This window comes from Schistocerca gregaria, chromosome 1 (genome assembly GCF_023897955.1).
Source record: "Schistocerca gregaria isolate iqSchGreg1 chromosome 1, iqSchGreg1.2, whole genome shotgun sequence".
NCBI lineage: Eukaryota > Metazoa > Arthropoda > Insecta > Orthoptera > Acrididae > Schistocerca > Schistocerca gregaria.
The window spans coordinates 314,877,021-314,895,622 of record NC_064920.1 but is presented as its reverse complement, the minus strand read 5'-3'; the positions used below and the strand labels follow the sequence as shown (position 1 = coordinate 314,895,622).

At 40.0% G+C, this 18,602-nt stretch overlaps 1 protein-coding gene across 1 annotated transcript in view; it reads left to right on the top strand.

The window, feature by feature from the left end:
- Nucleotides 1-18,602, top strand: part of LOC126343351 (uncharacterized) — a 107,142-nt gene that overhangs the window by 80,475 nt on the left and 8,065 nt on the right. The window contains exons 5-6 of the mRNA XM_050001931.1: nucleotides 3,323-3,408; nucleotides 6,676-6,829. Coding sequence (XP_049857888.1) covers nucleotides 3,323-3,408; nucleotides 6,676-6,829 — 240 coding nt within the window. The remainder of the gene's footprint in view (nucleotides 1-3,322; nucleotides 3,409-6,675; nucleotides 6,830-18,602) is intronic.

Sequence of the window (18,602 nt, the reverse complement as noted above, 5' to 3'; positions counted from 1 at the left end):
ATTAACACTTCGAGGAACAAAATCAATAATTTATTTCATGACGATTTGTATCTGCGTCTACATACATAGTTTTTAAGCCGCTGTACGATGCGTGATACAGGGTATCATGTACACTACTAATTATTTCCTTTCCTGGTCCGCTCTTAAACGCAGCGAGAGTGAAACAAATCTTGCAGCCCGCCTCTGAATTGCTCCGATGTCCTCCTTTAATCCGACTTTGTGCGGATCCCAAAACAACTGAGTGGTACTGAAGAACAGGCCGTACTGATGCCTAATCCGCGGTTTCCTTTTACAGGTGAACAATACTTTCCTAAAATTCTCCCAACAAACCGAAGTCGACCATTTGCCTTCCATACTACAATCCTTAAATGATCGTTCCATTTCATATTGCTTTGCATCGTTACGTCCTGATATTTAAACAACGTGACTGTGTCAATCAGCAAACTCGAACATATCTGAGAACCTATTTCATGTGATCTTACCTTCGTTTACAGTCTGCAGTGGGGTGCCGTTTCAATTGCTTTTGGCAGATCTAGAAATATGGACTTGTCTATTGTTCTTCATCCATAGTTCACAGTTCATCACATTAGAAAAGAGACATTTGGGTTTCTCACGAGCAAACATATCTAAAAGCGAGTGTGATTCTTGGACAGAAGTTTCTCGGTCATAAGGACTTTTATGTTAGTCGAATTTAGAATATGTTCAAGAAATCTGTAGCGGACCGATGGAAAGCATATTAGTCTGTAGTTTTGTGGGTCTCTTTTCCTGTGTAGAGGAATCACCTCCGCTTTTTCCAGTCTTTTGGGACTTCGCGCTGGGCAAGTGATTCGAGGTAAATGTAAGTTAAGTAAGGGACCAGTGCCGTAGTACTTTTCATAAAGCCCAAGGGCTTACTTGTTTTCAACTCTTTTAGTTGTTCCTCTAACCGACGGATGCCTATCACTATATTGTCCATACGGGAGCCTATACGATGTTCAAAAGACGGTTTGTAAGCGGGAGTCTCTATAATGGCCAAACGACAGGATGTGCACGATTCTCCAGCGTGCATGATTTATTAGCGCGAAATTTAAAACGTCGGCTTTCCTTTTGCTATCATCTACTGTCACTCCAAACTTGTCAACGAGCGACTGGCTTGAAGCCTTAGACCCGTTTAGAGATTTTACATGGGACAAGTCTTTTGTTGGGTTCTCGTCCGGATCTTCTGTTAAGATATGGCGGTGGTATTGGTATGCTTCTCGCACTGATCTTTGTAAACACGAACGAATCTGTACTACCCTTATCTGCCATCATTTGCTCGTTGTCCTTTGAACCGACGTTGCTACAGCCTTTGCTTCATTAGCATTTTCCGAATTTAGTTGTTAAGCCACCATAGGTCTTTTCCGACCTTAATCCGCTTACTAGACACATAGTTATCCAGAGCACGATTTACTATTCGTATAACTTTGCCCGTAATTCCTCTACGTCCGTCACACTGGAACAAAATTTTGTGAACTCTTTGTTTAAGTGAGTTGCTAAAAACAATTTATCTAATATTTCTAGCAGAAATACTTTTCTAGTATTCCTTAAAGATTTATGAACTCTAGTTATTATAGACACTATAATGAAATCATGGCTACTACTCCGTGTCCCTATGCTGACGCTGTTGATAAAATGAGGCCTGCTTGTAGTTTAAAGCTCTAAAATACATACATTTCGTGTTGGATATCGAACTAGTTGCTCAAGACGGTTTTCGGAAAACCTGTTCAGAAATAATCTAAGATTGTACCCCACTGCATTGAATCCATACATGTCCCAGTTTGTACTAGGTAGGGCCAAACCGCCTCCAACTAGTATTGCACTATATACGTACTTACGCGTTACTGGACGTAACTTTCTTTGCAACACTATAAAAAGGTCACAGCGGAAAAGGGTGGCCGATAAAGGCAGCCAACAATTAAGTGGATTTCACCTATACCCGTTATATGGGACACGATAACTTCATTATCATCCGCCCCGATAGCTGAATGCAGTGTGACGGACTGCCATCCTAATGGGCCCGGGTTCGATTCCCGGCTGGGTAGGGGATTTTCTCCGCTCAGGGACTGGGTGTTGTGGTGTATCCATCATCATTTCATCACCATCCGGCGCGGAGGTCGGCCAATGTGACATCGAATGTAATAAGACCTCTGCACCAAGGCGGCCGTACCTGCCCCATAAGGGGCCTCCCGGCCAATGACGCCAAACGCTCATTTCCATTTCCACTTCATTACCACACTCAAGTTCAACAGAGAAAATTTTTTGTCAGTTGCAGTGAACACTAGTTCCTGTTGTATCTAATCTGTCACTCCCAACATGTTTAATGACTCGCTAAATATCTCAGAGCTTTCTACCTTAGAATTTGACTTTCCTGTACTATAGGCTGCTTCGTGCAACGGTAGTCTGATTAGGGTGATAAGGCCTGCGACGAATGATGATGATGATGACTGTGTATTGCTACGTGAATGTTGGGTGTGATCCAAATAAAATACTCACTGCCAGTAGAAAGGATCGTTGAGACACGACTGCCAAGGCTGGGGCTGTGAAAGAGTGAGACAGTCATCTATAAATGAAGATGTTATCAACAAATCTGTGAAACAGTGATCATGATCTTTCGCGTTAAGACGGTAGTTTCACAAGTACTGGTGCACTTTATGGGCTGGCAGACGGAAGGGTAGGCTAATTATATGCTAGCAAATGTTAATTGTTTAACTGAGACCGTACGTCTATTTGAAACACACAACGTTCGGCACATGGTGTACCATCAGCGTGAAGTACCGGTGAACCACACTACCCAAACTGTACAGTGAGACAATGCTCGTGATATGCTTGCCAAATGGCATTTGCCCTGCTCCAACGAAGATTGCAACGAACGTATCATGAGCACGGTCGGTGCTTCATAAGATTGGTGTACTTGGCAGACGTATCACAATGGCATATTCGTAAGACCTTCCTCGCCGCATAGCGGAAAACGCTTCTTCGGTGCCCTGCACATTTATAAAAGCTCTTCATAACGAAGAACCTGTAAACTGTGGCTACGTAATGAAACGACCTGGTAGGAAATATTTCAGAAGTTCACTGATCTGCTCTATAATTCAGTTTTGTGCCAATCTGAATATCTTCGTCCCATTATACTCTCACAAGGTGCAGTTTTTTAGGCATTATTTTGTTTTTGGATTTCTGGAAATCCGCACAGTTCTCTCCCTATGATTTCTCAATGTGGTTATTATTTAGGGTGGTTCTGTAGCAGTAGGCAGTCAACGATTCCGAAGCTACTGACGCTATACGACTTCTCTGTGTGTTGCAGTCGTGGACGGCTACTCCATAGCGACGTCGGTGTTCGCCGTGCTCATGATCGCCGCCAGCATCCTACTCATAGTGGCTGCCAATAAGGTGAGGCGGCACGTCCGACTTCTACATTCTGAGTCTCTAATTTAAGGTAAAAGAAAGCTCAACATACAAGTTAGTGGTTCAAATGGTTCTGAGCACTATGGGACTTAACTGCTGTGGTCATCAGTCCCCTAGAACTTAGAACTACTTAAACCTAACTAACCTAAGGACATCACACACATCCATGCCCGAGGCAGGATTCGAACCTGCGACCGGAGCAGTCGCGCGGTTCCGGACTGAGCGCGTTAACCGCGAGACCACCGGGGCCGGCTACGTTTAGTGGCGGCTAGTCATTCGTCCTCTATGTTTGGTTACGTGCAAAATTAATACCTCGGTAATATTCACATCAAGAGTGTAGCAGTTCGAAGATTAAATGCCTATAGTTCGAGAGTCTGTTACAGTGTCGAAAATATGTGTTCAGTCCTGAGACTGGTTTGATGCAGCTCTCCATGCTACTGTATCCTGTGCAAGCTGCTTCATCTCCCAGTACCTCATGCAACCTACATCCTTCTGAATCTGCTTAGTGTATTCATCTCTTGGTCTCTCTCAACCGTTTTTACCCTCCACGCTGCCCTCCATTGCTAAATTTGTGATCCCTTGATGCCTCAAAACATGTCCTACCAACCGATCCCTTCTTATAGTCAAGTTGTGCCACAAACTTCTCTTCTCCCCAATCCTATTCAATACCTCCTCATTACTTACGTGATCTTTCCATCTAATCTTCAGCGTTCTTCTGTAGCACCACATTTCGAAAGCTTCTATTCTCTTCTTGTCCAAACTAATTATCATCCATGTTTCACTTCCATACATGGCTACACTCCAAACAAATACTTTCAGAAACGACTTCCTGATACATAAATCTATATTCGATGTTAACAAATTTCTCTTCTTCAGAAACGCTTTCCTTGCCATTGCCAGTCTACAGTTTATATCCTCTCTACTTCGACCATCATCAGTTATTTTACTTCCTAAATAGCAAAACTCCTTTACTACTTTAAGTGTCTCATTTCCTAATCTAATTCCCTCAGCATCACCCGATTTAATTTGTCTACATTCCATTACCCTCGTTTTGCTTTTGTTGATGTTCATCTTATATCCTCTTTTCAAGACACTGTCCATTCCGTTCAACTGCTCTTCCAAGTCCTTTGCCGTCTCTGACAGAATTACGATGTCATCGGCGAACCTCAAAGTTTTTACTTCTTCTCCATGAATTTTAATACCTACTCCAAATTTTTATTTTGTTTCCTTTACTGCTTGCTCAATATACAGATTGAATAACATCGGGGAGAGGCTACAACCCTGTCTCACTCCTTTCCCAACCACTGCTTCCCTTTCATGCCCCTCGACTCTAATAACTGCCATCTCCTTTCTGTAGAAATTGTAAATAGCCTTTCGCTCCCTGTATTTTACCCCTGCCACCTTCAGAATTTGAAATAGAGTATTCCAGTCAACATTATCAAAAGCTTTCTCTAAATCTACAAATGCTAGAAACGTAGGTTTGCCTTTTCTTAGTCTTTCTTCTAAGGTAAGTCGTAAGGTCAGTGTTGCCTCACGTGTTCCAACGTTTCTACGGAATCGAAACTGATCCTCCCCGAGGTCCGCATCTACCAATTTTTCCATTCGTCTGTAAAGAATTCGCGTTAGTATTTTGCAGCTGTGACTTATTAAACTGATAGTTCGGTAATTTTACACATCTGTCAGCACCTGCTTTCTTTGGGATTGGAATTATTATATTCTTCTCGAAGTCTGAGGGTATTTCACCTGTCTCATACATCTTGCTCACTAGCTGGTAGAGTTTTGTCATGACTGGCTCTCCTAAGGCCGTCAGTAGTTCCAATGGAATGTTGTCTACTCCTGGGGCCTTGTTTCGACTCAGGTCTTTCAGTGCTCTGTCAAACTCTTCACGCAGTATCTTACCTCCCATTTCGTCTTCATCTACATCCTCTTCCATTTCCATAATATTGTCTACAAGTACATCGCCCTTGTATAAACCTTCTATATACTCCTTCCACCTTTCTGCTTTCCTTTCTTTGCTTAGAACTGGGTTGCCGTCTGAGCTCTTAATATTCATACAAGTGGCTCTCTTTTCTCCTAAGGTCTCTTTAATTTTCCTGTAGGCATTATCTATTCTCATATTTGCTATAGGTTTTAAGCATCCGGCAGTCTTCACATTAGTGCTTAGTGATCGTCTTGAATGGGCAGGTAGTCACTACATTGCATGGATGCGTGGTACGAGGAGCATTATATAAATATTATGCGCATTGAAGGTGCAGGGTTGGAAGAAAGGAAAGAAAAAGCGAGGAACTATTGACGTCAGCTGCATCGGGACTTTATGCGGAATCAGCGGCGACGAGTGGAAACGTGTGCCACACCCGGATTCGAGTCTGGGTTCTCCTGCTTACTGTGCAGTTGTATTAACCACTTTTCCGTCCGGACACAGCGTTTATCGCACTTGTCGGACTATCTGGGCACGCTCCACAGGTGATCCACACTCCCTCCTAGGTACCCGTACATGTCCTCCATGATCAGCATGTCGAGATTCCAACAGGAGATCGAATTGTATCCGCACTGAAGGTGGTAGATTCGTTCCCCATCGGGGCGCATCAGTTATATGAATGGCGTTGTTTGTTCTTTCGGACATGGACACTGATTCCACCACATTCACTGCGGATACAATTACTTTCGAATTCCTTTAGTAATCTCAGTGTAGGGAGCATAGAGGACATTGACGGTGGCTGTAGAAAGGTGGCGTTGGATGGGAATGTGGATCCGCCTAGTGGGCATGCAAAGACAGTCGACGGAGTTTTGTGCGAAATCAGAGGCTACGAGTGAAAATGTGCGTCGGATCGGGATTCAAATCTGAGATCTCCTGCCAACTAGGCAGATGTTTTCAACCACTGCGTTAACATAGCGGTAGGTAATCATAATGTTCTGGCTGACCAGTGTATTTTTCATTTATCATTATTATTGTATTCCGACGAAATAATCGCAGAAATTTTTATTTAGTGTGTATTACCATCATACGAAGGAGATATGTTTCTTTCAACCTTTCTTCTTTCCTCTAGATGTACGTGCAAACCTATATGATTCAAAATTAAGAAATGTTTAAACTAGTTTCTTATTTGAATATCTACTTGAAAATTTTCTCATTAAGGATAATCGGTTTCTAATAATTAACATTTACACTGATTCATGTGTTTTTATGCCAGATAAACCTACAGTTCTTAACTTTATATGTATATAAATCTTCCATAACGTTTTCTCTTCCAGAATCGACACCGACTTGTCTTCTGGTGGCTTATCATCAATTCAGCGATCACAATCATCTTGGCACTCAGTTTTCCAGCGACTATGACGCTAGGCTTCATGTATGGACATACGCCATGGATGATCACATACCTGGTGCTCGGATTCTTAGAACTTGGTAAGTGTTGTTTATATCAGACAGAGAGGGGCTAAGGCTAACGCTATACATCATTTGTACCACAGTAAGTGCTATACATACTGAGGGACATGGCAAACGTTATACAGCAGTTCCCAGCTGACTGTGAAAATTGCAGCATCCAGAGATAAACTAATGGAAGCAGTGAAAAGCTACATTGAACGGTTCATGAAATGCATCACTTTGTTTCGTGAACGTAAAAAACTAATATTGGTTTAAATAAGAGAACACGTATTATTCAGTTACTTCGACAGAAAAGCGGACCACCGAATAAATTAATTAAAAAACTAGAGTGATACGAAGTCGGAAGCGTTGCATAAACTCTTTGCCTGTGTAGCTAAGCAACTACCTCATTCGCATCCCATCAGGGTCTTGCACACTCTCCACCATGCCAGTTGAACGGCGTTGCGTTAGCTGGCCCTCAGTCATTTACCATTGCTGCAGAACAGCGACACGAGGGTAAGTGCTCTCAGTCATATGGCACATGAGATTTCTCATAGTTGAATGTGACTTTGAATGGGTGCTTGATTCTCTATTCCGCCAGCTTACATGCCCGACGAGCACAATGCTGGGATTTGGTGCAAGACGGCCTTGGAACACTGTAGGCTGTTTGAGTCTTCAGAATTCATGGGAAAAGTGAGATTAGCCATTGGTGCGTGTTCGAATTATTTCGTGAGCACTTTTCTGTGTAGACTGTACGAACAGTTATTTTGAGCTATCGGCTATTCCACGGTTTTATTTAAATTAATTCAGTCATATTGTTTTAGGTTCTATTTATCTCATATTATATTTAAAAAGTTTATCGGTTCCAACTTTGCTACCATACATGGCTAGAATTGTTTCTGCCTCAGTTATTCTGGTGCATCGTGTAGTTCCTGTCTATCGGGTTTGTATCGTGTTTGTTAATAATACATTTTTACCACACACCCGATCCTCTAGTACTACATTGGTGAATCTTGGATGACTCAGAATGTGTCCTACCAACCGATTTCTTCTTCTACTCAAGTTGTGCCACAAATTTCTATTCTCCCGAGTTCGGATCAGTATTTCGTCATTAGTTACTTGATCTACCCAACTAACATTCAGAATTCTTCTGTAGCAACATATTTCTGGTACTTCTATTCTCTTCTTGTCTAAACTTAATCTCATCCATTTTTCACTTCCATACATGGTAACACTCCACAAAAATACTTTCGGGAAAGACATCCTGACGCTTAACTCTATACTCGATGTTAACAAATTTCTCTTCTTCAGAAACGTTTTTCTTGCCATTGCCAGTCTACATTTTAAATCCTCTCTACTTCAACCATCATCACTTATTTTTCTGACCAAATTTCAAAACTCTTCTACTACTTTAAGTGTCTCATTTCATAATCTAATTTCCTCAGCACCACCTGATTTACATCGACTCATTCATTTACCTTCGTTTTGCTTTTGTTGAAGTTCATCTTGTATCTTCCTCTCAAGACACTGTCCGTGCCGTGTCTCTGACAGAATTGCAGTATCATCGGTGAAACTCAAAATTTTTATTTCTTCTCCCTCAACTTTAATTCCTACTCCAAAGTTTTCTTTTGTTTCCTTTACTGCTTGCTCGATATACAGTTTGAATAACGTCGGGGTAAACCCTGTCTTGCTTCCTTCTCAGCCACTGCTCCCCTTTTCGTGTACTTCGACTCTTACAACTGCCATCTGGTTTCTGTACAAATTCTAAATAGCCTCTCGTTCCCTGTATTTTGCCCCCGCCACCTTCAGAATTTGAAAGAGAGTATTACAGTGACCATTGTCAAAATCTTTCTCTAAGTCTACAAATTCTATAAACTTAAGTTTACCTTTCCTTAACCTACATTCCATGAGAAGTCTTAGGGTCAGTATGGCCTCGCGTGTTCCAACATTTCTCTGGACTCCAAACTGATCTTTCCCGATGTCGGTTTTACCAGTTTTTTCATTCTTCTGTAAAGTTTGTGTTAGTATTTTGCAATCGTGACTGATTAAACTCATAGTTTGGTAATTTTCACACCAGCCAGCACCTGCTTTCTTTAGAATTGGAATTATTAAATTCATCTTGAAGTCTGAGGGCATTTCGCCTGTATCCTACATTTTCCACACTATATGGATGCGTTATGTCATCGCTGTCTCTCCCAAGGCTATCAGAACTTCCAACGAAATGTTGTCGACTCGTAGGGTCTTCTTTCGACTTAGGTCTTTCAGTGCTCTGTCAAATTCTTCACGTAGTACCTCATCTCCCATCTCACCTTCATCTACGTGCTCTTCCATTTCCATAACATTGCACTCAAGTATCTCTCGTAAAGACCCTCGGTATACATCTTCCACCTTGCTGCTTTCCCTTATTTGCTTAGGACTGGTTTTCAGTCTGAATTCTAGATATTCATACGGTTTATTTTCTTTTCTCCAAAGGTGACTTTAATTTTCCTGTAGGTGGAGTCTGCCTTACCCCCCGTAATATATGCTTTTAAATCCTTACATCTACTCTCTAGCCATTCGTGCTTAGCCATTTTCTTCTCTTGTGCTTCTGTCATTTTTTAAAAGATATTAGTATTCCCTTCTGCTACTTCATTAAATGCACTTTATATTTTCTCCTTCATCATCAACATTCAGTGTCTATTACAATACCCAAGGATTTATACTAGTCCTCGTCTTTTTACCTACTTGATCCTCTGCTGCCTTCCTTATTTCATCTCTCAAAGCTACTCATTCTTCTTCTACTGTATTTTATTCCTCTATTCTTGTAATCGTTCCCTAATGCTCCCTCTGAAACGTTCTATAACCTCTGGTTCTTTGAGTTTATCTAGGTCCCATCTCCGTAAATTCCTAACTTTTTGCAGTTTCTTGAGTTTTTATATACAGTTCGTAACCTATAAATTGTGGTCAGAGTCCACATCTATCCCTGGAAGTGTCTTACAATTCAAAACGTGGTTCCTAAATCTCTGTCTTACCATTATACATTCGATCCGAAATCCTCCAGCGTCTACAGGTCTATTCCACATGTAAGACCTTCTTTCATGATTCTCACACTAAGTGTTGGCTATGATTAAATTATGCTCTGTGCATAATTTTACCAGCGGGCTTTCTCATTCATTTCTTTCCCAAGTCCATATTCACCTACTACTTCTACTTTTATTCTTTTTACTACTATCGAATTCCGCCCCCCCCCCCCCCCATGACTATTAAATTTTTGTCTCTCATAACTGAATAATCTCATCACACATTTCTTCAATCTCTTCATCTGCGGAGCTAGTTGGCTTATAAACTTATACTACTGTGTGGTTGTGGACTTCGAGTTTGTCTTGGTTGTAATAATGCATTCACTATACTGCCCAAAGTAGCTTATCCACATTCCATTTTTATCCTTTTTTAAACCTAATCTTTCATTATCATGTTTGATTTTCTGTTTATAGGCAACGTTCTCTTGACCAGAAATCCTGTTCCCCTTGCCACCGAACGTCACAAATACTCACTATATCTTACTTTAATCTATCCATTTCCTCTTCTATATTTTCTAATCTACCAGCCCGACTAAGGGATCTGATATTCTGGATCTGATATTCTATGCTCCGGTCCGTAAAATGCCCGTTTTTTTTCTCCTGATAACGACGTCCTCCTCCATAATCCCCACCGCGAGGGTCGTATGGGGCACTGTTTTACCTCCAAAACATTTTGCACAAAATGACGCTATCATTATTTAACCTTACAGTAGAGCTGCATACCCTCGCTGCTTTCAGCCGTTCGAAGTTACAGCACAGCAAGGCCATTCTGCTTGATTTTGCAACGCCAGATCAGTCAATCATCCGGACTTCCGCCCCTGCTACTACTTAAAAGGTTGCTGCCCATCTCCAGGTGCCACATGTTTGTCTTTCCTCTCAACACATACCCCACCATTTTGGTTGCATCAACGCTAGGCTATCTATATCGCTGAGGCAAGCAAGCGTCTCCACCAACGGAAAGGTCCCTGGTTCATGGGGGAACGATGTGACAGTTATGTGCAATTTATTTTATACTCAGGATTCACGTAAATTTTGTTACTGCTGTCTACGGTGAGTCGTTTATAGAACTAGCCTGAATTATCACAAGGTACGTTCACTGGTACAGGCGGAACTCTCTTTCCACGTAATTCCATTTTTGCAGATTTGTTTCTAATCTCTGGCTAATGCTATATAATCTCTATTTATGTTCTTCTGATTTGTAAAAAGAGTTATATTTCACATTGTTTTTATAGCTGCTCATTGTCTGTTTCCTGATGCTTGATTTATTATGCCAGAACATTTGTTAAGTGAAATGTTTGCTCCACTGCTGTAGCAGTCGCTGCTTCATAGCGTATTTTGTTGAATTTACTTTGAGACACAATCACTTGAGTGACATGAAGCTCTTTGGAATTTCATGATATGAAATCTCAAAGTAATACCGATCGAATTTGTCCCTGCTTTTCTTAGACTGGCTTGTTAAATACAAGAAGTTGCCTTTTCTGGGTGAAGTGTTTTTTGACAAGCTGGTATTTTTCCCCTCCCATCTCTTTACTTGTTACACTTTTCATAAATCTTCCGTAGTTTACTCAGATGCAGATATGAACGCAGTGATGAGAAATGAGCCGAAATTTCTAAAAATTTTAGGAAAAACGTTCCTACATTTGAGCTCCCATTCTTACAGTGGTAAATGATATTATAAATACGAAATATTGCATGGTAGTTGGTATTTGTAGAAAAATAAGATTAATTACAGAGGACAGAGCATAAACTTGAAGAGCAGGTGAGAGGCAATGATTAATAAAACATATACTCCCATACCGTATGCAAGAAACGTACAAAATAACAGACAAAGTTATCCAAGGGTTCAGAACCTTCTATAAATAAATTAGTCAGATAAAAAACCAAAAACTGAAAAAAACCATGACTTTGAAAAAATGTTAAAAGCAATCTTGGAGAAAAGATATGTATTAATTTCACATATGCAGACGCCAAGTCTCCTTAGGTTTAAAGATATCAACAGAAACTAGAAATGTGTCTCGGTGAAGAACACTGAAGTATGGATAGCCATAGAAGATCGGAAAGGAATCGATTTTTAAGAAGTTGGAGAGTCCATGTTGTGCTCCAAATCTGAAGCAGTCTTGAATCACTGAGAAAGAAAGGACGATGAAGGGATGATATAAAAGTGAAAATTATCACATGAGGAGTTCAGCATCTTCTACGTTTAATTTGTTCTACAGCACCTGCCGAATATTCCCGTCTTCGCTAGTGTAAAATCACATGTCATTATTCCCAGAGAAATATAATTAAATTGAAAAACTGAATGAAATGAGCTATAATGTGCATAAACCCGAGTTAAAAAATAAAACTAATAATTTGAAGTGTATACAAGACTTAGTAGATTTCTACTTCTTAACTTACACCAGGAAGTGAAAGAAAAGTACAAGTTAGGAATAAAATTACAGATGAAAGAACCAAAATTTAATGCTTACAGAGTACATGAACTTAGTCACTGGATGTCGTTAAATCATAGACTGCTGGGCAGGAGAGAAACCTCAGTGCTGAATAACTCTAAATAAACAAAGAATGTGAATATACAGACTACAAGAAACAAAGATAACAATCTTTTAAACATCAAAATTCAGACTGATTGAGTGGAACAAACCACACCGAAATTTCATGGCGTAGTATGGAAGCGTTTAGAAGAAGGCTGACATAGGTGAATAATACAGTCAAAATAAACTACATGCAAGAGCAAGTTTCTAAATTTCGGTATTGTACTACATATAATTAACCTTAAAATTTATTGAGCATGCCTACATTTCGAATTCCGCTCTTGTTGGGTATAATAATTCCAAAACGCAGAGGATTCATTTTCGACAAATAAAGACGAAGGAAATCAAATAGAATCTTTGCCATAAATTTGTCTTCCTCACCACTGCCAGGGCATGTTCAGTTTTACTTGGTGTGAAACACTGAGGTTACAAGCAGAGTACAGGAAGTGTTCAGAGTATCACAGTAGGAGGGCAAGGAGCGAACAAGCCATTTTTTACCCCAATGCAGAGGACATTCCAGGAACTCTTATGCAGTTTTGTATGTTATGTTTTGCTGGTGTCATCATCACCACTTCCGTATCTCCAAGGTCATTCCATATATCACTCTACCCTTCCATGTGCAAAATTCAAGGTGAGGGCTTCTCACTCTCCACTGCACTGCCACAAATTTTGCCTGAAGCACCCTCCACCCAGAGTGCCCTCTCCCCTCCTCCCTGCTGCAATTCACACGTACGCCCTCATGTCATATTTCACTGACATCAGCATCCCCACCCACTGCACCTTGCACTTGTACAAATTTTGCAGCGGACACTGCCTTTTCCATGTCCTGCACACCTGTATTCCTGCGCTCCCATGCACCTCGTATTTCTGCTCTGCGGTTATGTCTGCAATAGTGACTCCCAAAAATTTGTTTAAGGAAGACTGCCCAGATCAGTCAGATAATGAAATAGGAATTCTTATGTACTGAAAATGAGTTTTGCCTTAAATACAATCCCAAAAACTATGGAAACGAAAAAAAAGCCAGGTTCACTTCCACAACCTGCTTGCTCCGGTCACCAGCAGATGGCTGCACTGGAGAAAACGATTCCTTACTTCCACCATCTGATAGCTGCACTGGAAAATCGATTAGAGTTCGATTTTCTACTGCAACTTTTTACTGCCACCAGTAGATAGTTGCACAATTAAAAAACGCACGAGAGTCGTTAATTTTTTCCACATCTACGATGTTGAAAAATACTAAGTCTGTGAAATATGTAGGCAGTGTACCAAATTGTCAAGTTTTATACTAAACATGCAGGACCTGATTGAGACATATATTAAAAAACGCTGTGAGACTCAAAACGGTGGATTGCCACAATATTGCCGAAAATACATCAGCATTGTAAAATAAATTGTGAGTTAATTTGTACGTACTTGTCAAATTAGTGTCCAAAATTCTATTTAATGTAGCCCAGTACTAATAATGCTCACATTTGAAAATGTTGGCCCAGAGACTAACACAGCAGTGCAATTTAGTTAGATGTTTACATTTAGACTATAAGTACAGGCAAAGTTTGCAGGAATGAGCAGAAGATCACTTGATGAGGAGTTCCTTAGAGTGTAAGAGAAGGCTTCTGTGCTAGTGGAAAGTACAGGTAGTAACATGTCTTCCTCCAATGTGCTAAACATCTCTTCATTATTATTGAGGAAGAAGAGACCAACAGACAATATTTTGGTTAGTGGTTATTCCTCGAGAACATGGACGGTCTTGTTACTGGTACGGAGCAGATTAAACTGCACCAACCATGGCACGCTTCTTAAAATGAAAAATTAAAGTGTGCTTACACTCAATATGGGACCGTTCTGCGGTAACATAATCGTTGTTAAAAACTCTGACGAAGTGGGTTGTCAGACACAATTATAGACGAGGCAGTCTGTAATGTTACTGAAGGAGGTGTTTTGATCAATTAACTGTTATCTACATAGTAATTTTTTCAAGTTCTTCATTGTGAGACATGGTCTCAAGACTGAGCTACCATTTCTCCTACATGGGAGCGTCAGTGTGACTTTCAGTTGAATACTGGAAAAAATCGGCAAGGAAGCACTGGAGACCACTTCGAGGAAATATAAACGTCCTATGAGTAAACCATACAAAGTGGAACTAGCAGCCGTTAATGCGTACTCTGATGGAAAATCTGTCTGGAATACTACAGGAGCTTAATGTAGACGAGTATTACCTTTTGGATTTGGACATAACGAAAGATTTCGCTGGAATGTTTAATAAACTGGGGATGTGCGACTACCTTAGATCAAACTACAACTTCTACATGAATGGTGGCTACCAGAGAAAGAGCAATGTGATAGTGGCAAACGGTAAAACAGCTGGAATAGATTGCGTAACGCGGATAATCTTCAATTAAAGATACATTACACATTTCTGTGTCAAGTCACAAGTACGAGAATAAACACAGTTACTAGTACCTACTTTACAGATTTTATAATGTGCCCAGACATGGGACTACTACAAACATTTGAGTCTTATTTGATTAAGGAGCATGGTATTACCACAGTGGAGGCTACAATATACAACTGCACAATGGGTCACTTGTTAGATCCTGTGCAAGTGTGTTTAAGTGTATTAGACTTTAGACTCTAACAGTATGAACAATGTGCTCCACTGTGTTCTGTGCCTATCACGTCCATGTTTTGTCAGCTAACTAATAAGTTGCAGAACAGTTGCTGTGTGGTGTTCACGAATGTTTACTGTTTGTTTACTGGGTAATAAGAATATCTCAAAATTCACTTGTGTACAGATAACCTTTGCTGCCACTCAAGACAGAGAAAAGCTTATAAATTATCCTCTGTCAGATTTCTGGTCTAATTATCTACTTGTAAATTACATAGACGTTCTTAACATTGACTCCAGCAAAGGCAAGCTAAGCATTCACGGATGTGTTATATTAAAGCAGAGGAAACACACTTGTCTCAATCAAGGCTATTGTTCTGCACAATAACGACAAACATAGATATCACCGAATTGGGACTGATACCCACACACAGTGTTAACCTACAAATCATAAGAAGCAGTGTAAACATATCACATAGCCTTAATCCATTCCCCATTATAGAATTAATAACTTTAAATGGAGTTACTGGGTTATGTGTACGAGAAAAAATGTTGAAATGGAGGAGATCAAAGCCCAAAAATCGCAAACAGAAGTATAGGGCGAAGACAACTGCCGTAAAGGAAGAACGTAAAATAAACGGGTAAAATTAGAAGCTGTGGCAGATGTACAGGCACAACTTACATGTTGATTTAAACACAGTGTATGGCGAGATCTGGCTGTGAATGGTTAATGTAAAATATCTGTATTTACTATAAACAACACTGGTAAATGGTGCTCCACTTACATGTTGATTTAAACACAGTGTATGGCGAGATCTGGCTGTGAATGGTTAATGTAAAATATCTGTATTTACTGTAAACGACTCTGGTAAATGGTCATATGATGAAGTCCTAGCCGAAAATGATGGAATGATGCATGTTATTACATTAAAAGACACTTGAAAAATAGGTTTATAAAGCTCTGTTCCAACCTGGATCTGCTTACAAAGAATGGTTACAATGTAAATAAATGCGCTGGTCTAGATGATGTGCACCTAACAAAAGAACAACCCTTTCCAGAGCTTAAAACGAACAGAATAATAACATTTAATGGTTATGGAACATCTCACATTCATTGACAAGTTTTTCTTTGTGCAGAGAGGCTCACAATTGGAATGGAGCGCTTCCAGATTTCCGTTACAAGCTGTCATTCCATAACTTTTAAACTTTCCAAACGATTGCTATGTTTTTTTTTTCGCCGGAACTTTACTTGTAGCTCGTCTGTATTGGGACAGAATACCACCACATTTAGAATCCAAATAAAGGATACAGAAGACTCTTATAACTGAGAACAGGATGTATTGTGTCTTTTGACCCCTTACCAAGACTGTTTGAGTGTATTTAACACAATGTATCAATATTTATGAAGAGCTCCACTCTACCAATCGCTTTTTATAAAGTATCGATACGTGTGACTGCAGCAAACTTTTTACATCCTCCATGGCTAAGGAACATAGTATTACCATGATAGAAAACATTGCAGAATTGACCGTGCGTTTGACTCCCGTGCAAGACTGTTTAATTATACACTTATTGTGTTATATCTTTCTTCTCAACTACTCTGTTATGGAATGAAATTACGTCACTTCGGCAATTATTGATAATGTCTCACCGGAATACCTGCTGTAACCACATTATTGTCCGCGTATTAAGACGTCGATATCTTCGTCTCTGCAAATTGGCACTGTTATGCTGTCACACTGCAATGTTAGGGTACCATCCTCCGTAATGTTTAGTGCCATATTCTTTAAACTTTGGGCCTTGTACATCCGAACATAAGCGATGTTGTTGAGGGCTTGATTTTAAGTGTATATTTCAGCTGAGGCAGCATCATGGTTTGGTAGTATCTGTAACGTAATTTCCGTCTGTGATCCACTAAATTTTAAAACATCTACACATCTATATTAACAGAGAATACCATCACTTTAATATGTGTTGTGGCATTTGCTTAGCATTTATTGCAATGAAGGGCGGTCATACGAAGTTCGTGTTAGGTGTTATGAGTAAAATAGTGGCTCTTTGTGTCTGCAAGGCGTACGAAATAAAATTTGCGTAACGATTTTGTTTATATTACGATAAAAAGGTGTTTTAATGAGTTAAACAAAAAATTTAGCTGTGGGAATATTTAATGTTTGCGCACATAGCTTGGGCCGTCTTGTAAGTATTTCTGCCAAGTTTGCAAGAATCTTTAGGAATGGACTTGATGACTTGTATCTTTCTTTTCCAGTACTCTTTTTTATATAATATAATTACATCAGCCGGCCACAGTGGCCTTGTGGTTCTAGGCGCTGCAGTCCGGAACCGCGGGACTGATACGGTCGCAGGTTCGAATCCTGCCTCGGGCATGGTTGTGTGTGATGTCCTTAGGTTAGTTAGGTTTAAGTAGTTCTAAGTTCTAGGGGACTGATGACCTAAGATGTTAAGTCCCATAGTGCTCAGAGCAATTTGAACCATTTCAACCAATTACATCACTTCAACAAGTGAAACCTTCCCGTCTAATATTGGATGTACGTTTGCTTGCTGACTGAACGCTGCGTCTCTTAAAATCTTTTAACTGCTGCTCTGTCAAGACTACCTGCTGATTATTACGACGAAACAAAAAATGTGTTGTCGCCGTGGCCCTCAGTCGTTACCTGAAATTATTAAGACTGATTCTTACCTTTAATTATTTATACTGGATCGCCATCTGACTGCTACAGCAAACTGTGGAATGAATATACTTACTTCTCTTTAACATAATTATAAGCTGCTGGTGGAGTTTCATAATACTTTGTGACTGGAATTCTTTAAGTTGAAGTTAATTTAGATTTGATAAAAGCTGAAGCTCAGTTTAGACTTTTCTTTTAAGATAACAATAAATTCCGTAAAGCATTTACGTGAATGATTTTGGGATAGAAAATTCTTAATGCACTTAATCTGGTAGAAGTTAACTATATTCTGAGAACGATCTTGACAAACAATTACAAGGGGTATAGTTCTTTACAAAAATTCTTAACAACTAGCATTGCGCTACATATAGCGAGTGGATGGCGAGCACACCGCTTCTTTCAAAGTGTTAATTCATACCTCGCTTACAGCGACCTCCTCTCATGTCTCGCTAGCTACGACTGCCTCGTCTCACATCTTACTCGCAACTGCTCGCTTCCAACGCTCAATGCTACAAAAGTGCGGTCTCGCCGCCAACAATGGTTTTTGGTGCAGACAATCCCTGCTACCATTACAGATGTATTACTGCGCGCTGTTTCCCGCTCTTTCTCAAAATGTATCTATGCGCGGTTTCCCGCTCTTTCTCAATAATACACAATGCAATTTAATTAACAAAACAATTTAAATAAGAAACAGTTCAGATAATTACATGCTAAAACAGTTTAAATACGCCTATTACATAATTACACAATTAATGGCAATACCTCCACAATTGTTGCTGTAATTGCATTATTTAGTCTGTTTCCCCTGTATTATGACGTTGCTGTTTTCATTTCTGCAAACCAGCTCTGTTATGTTATCACATTGCTGTATTGGGGTACCATACTTTGTAATATTAACAGCCATTTTGTTGGAACTACTGTTGCTGGAAG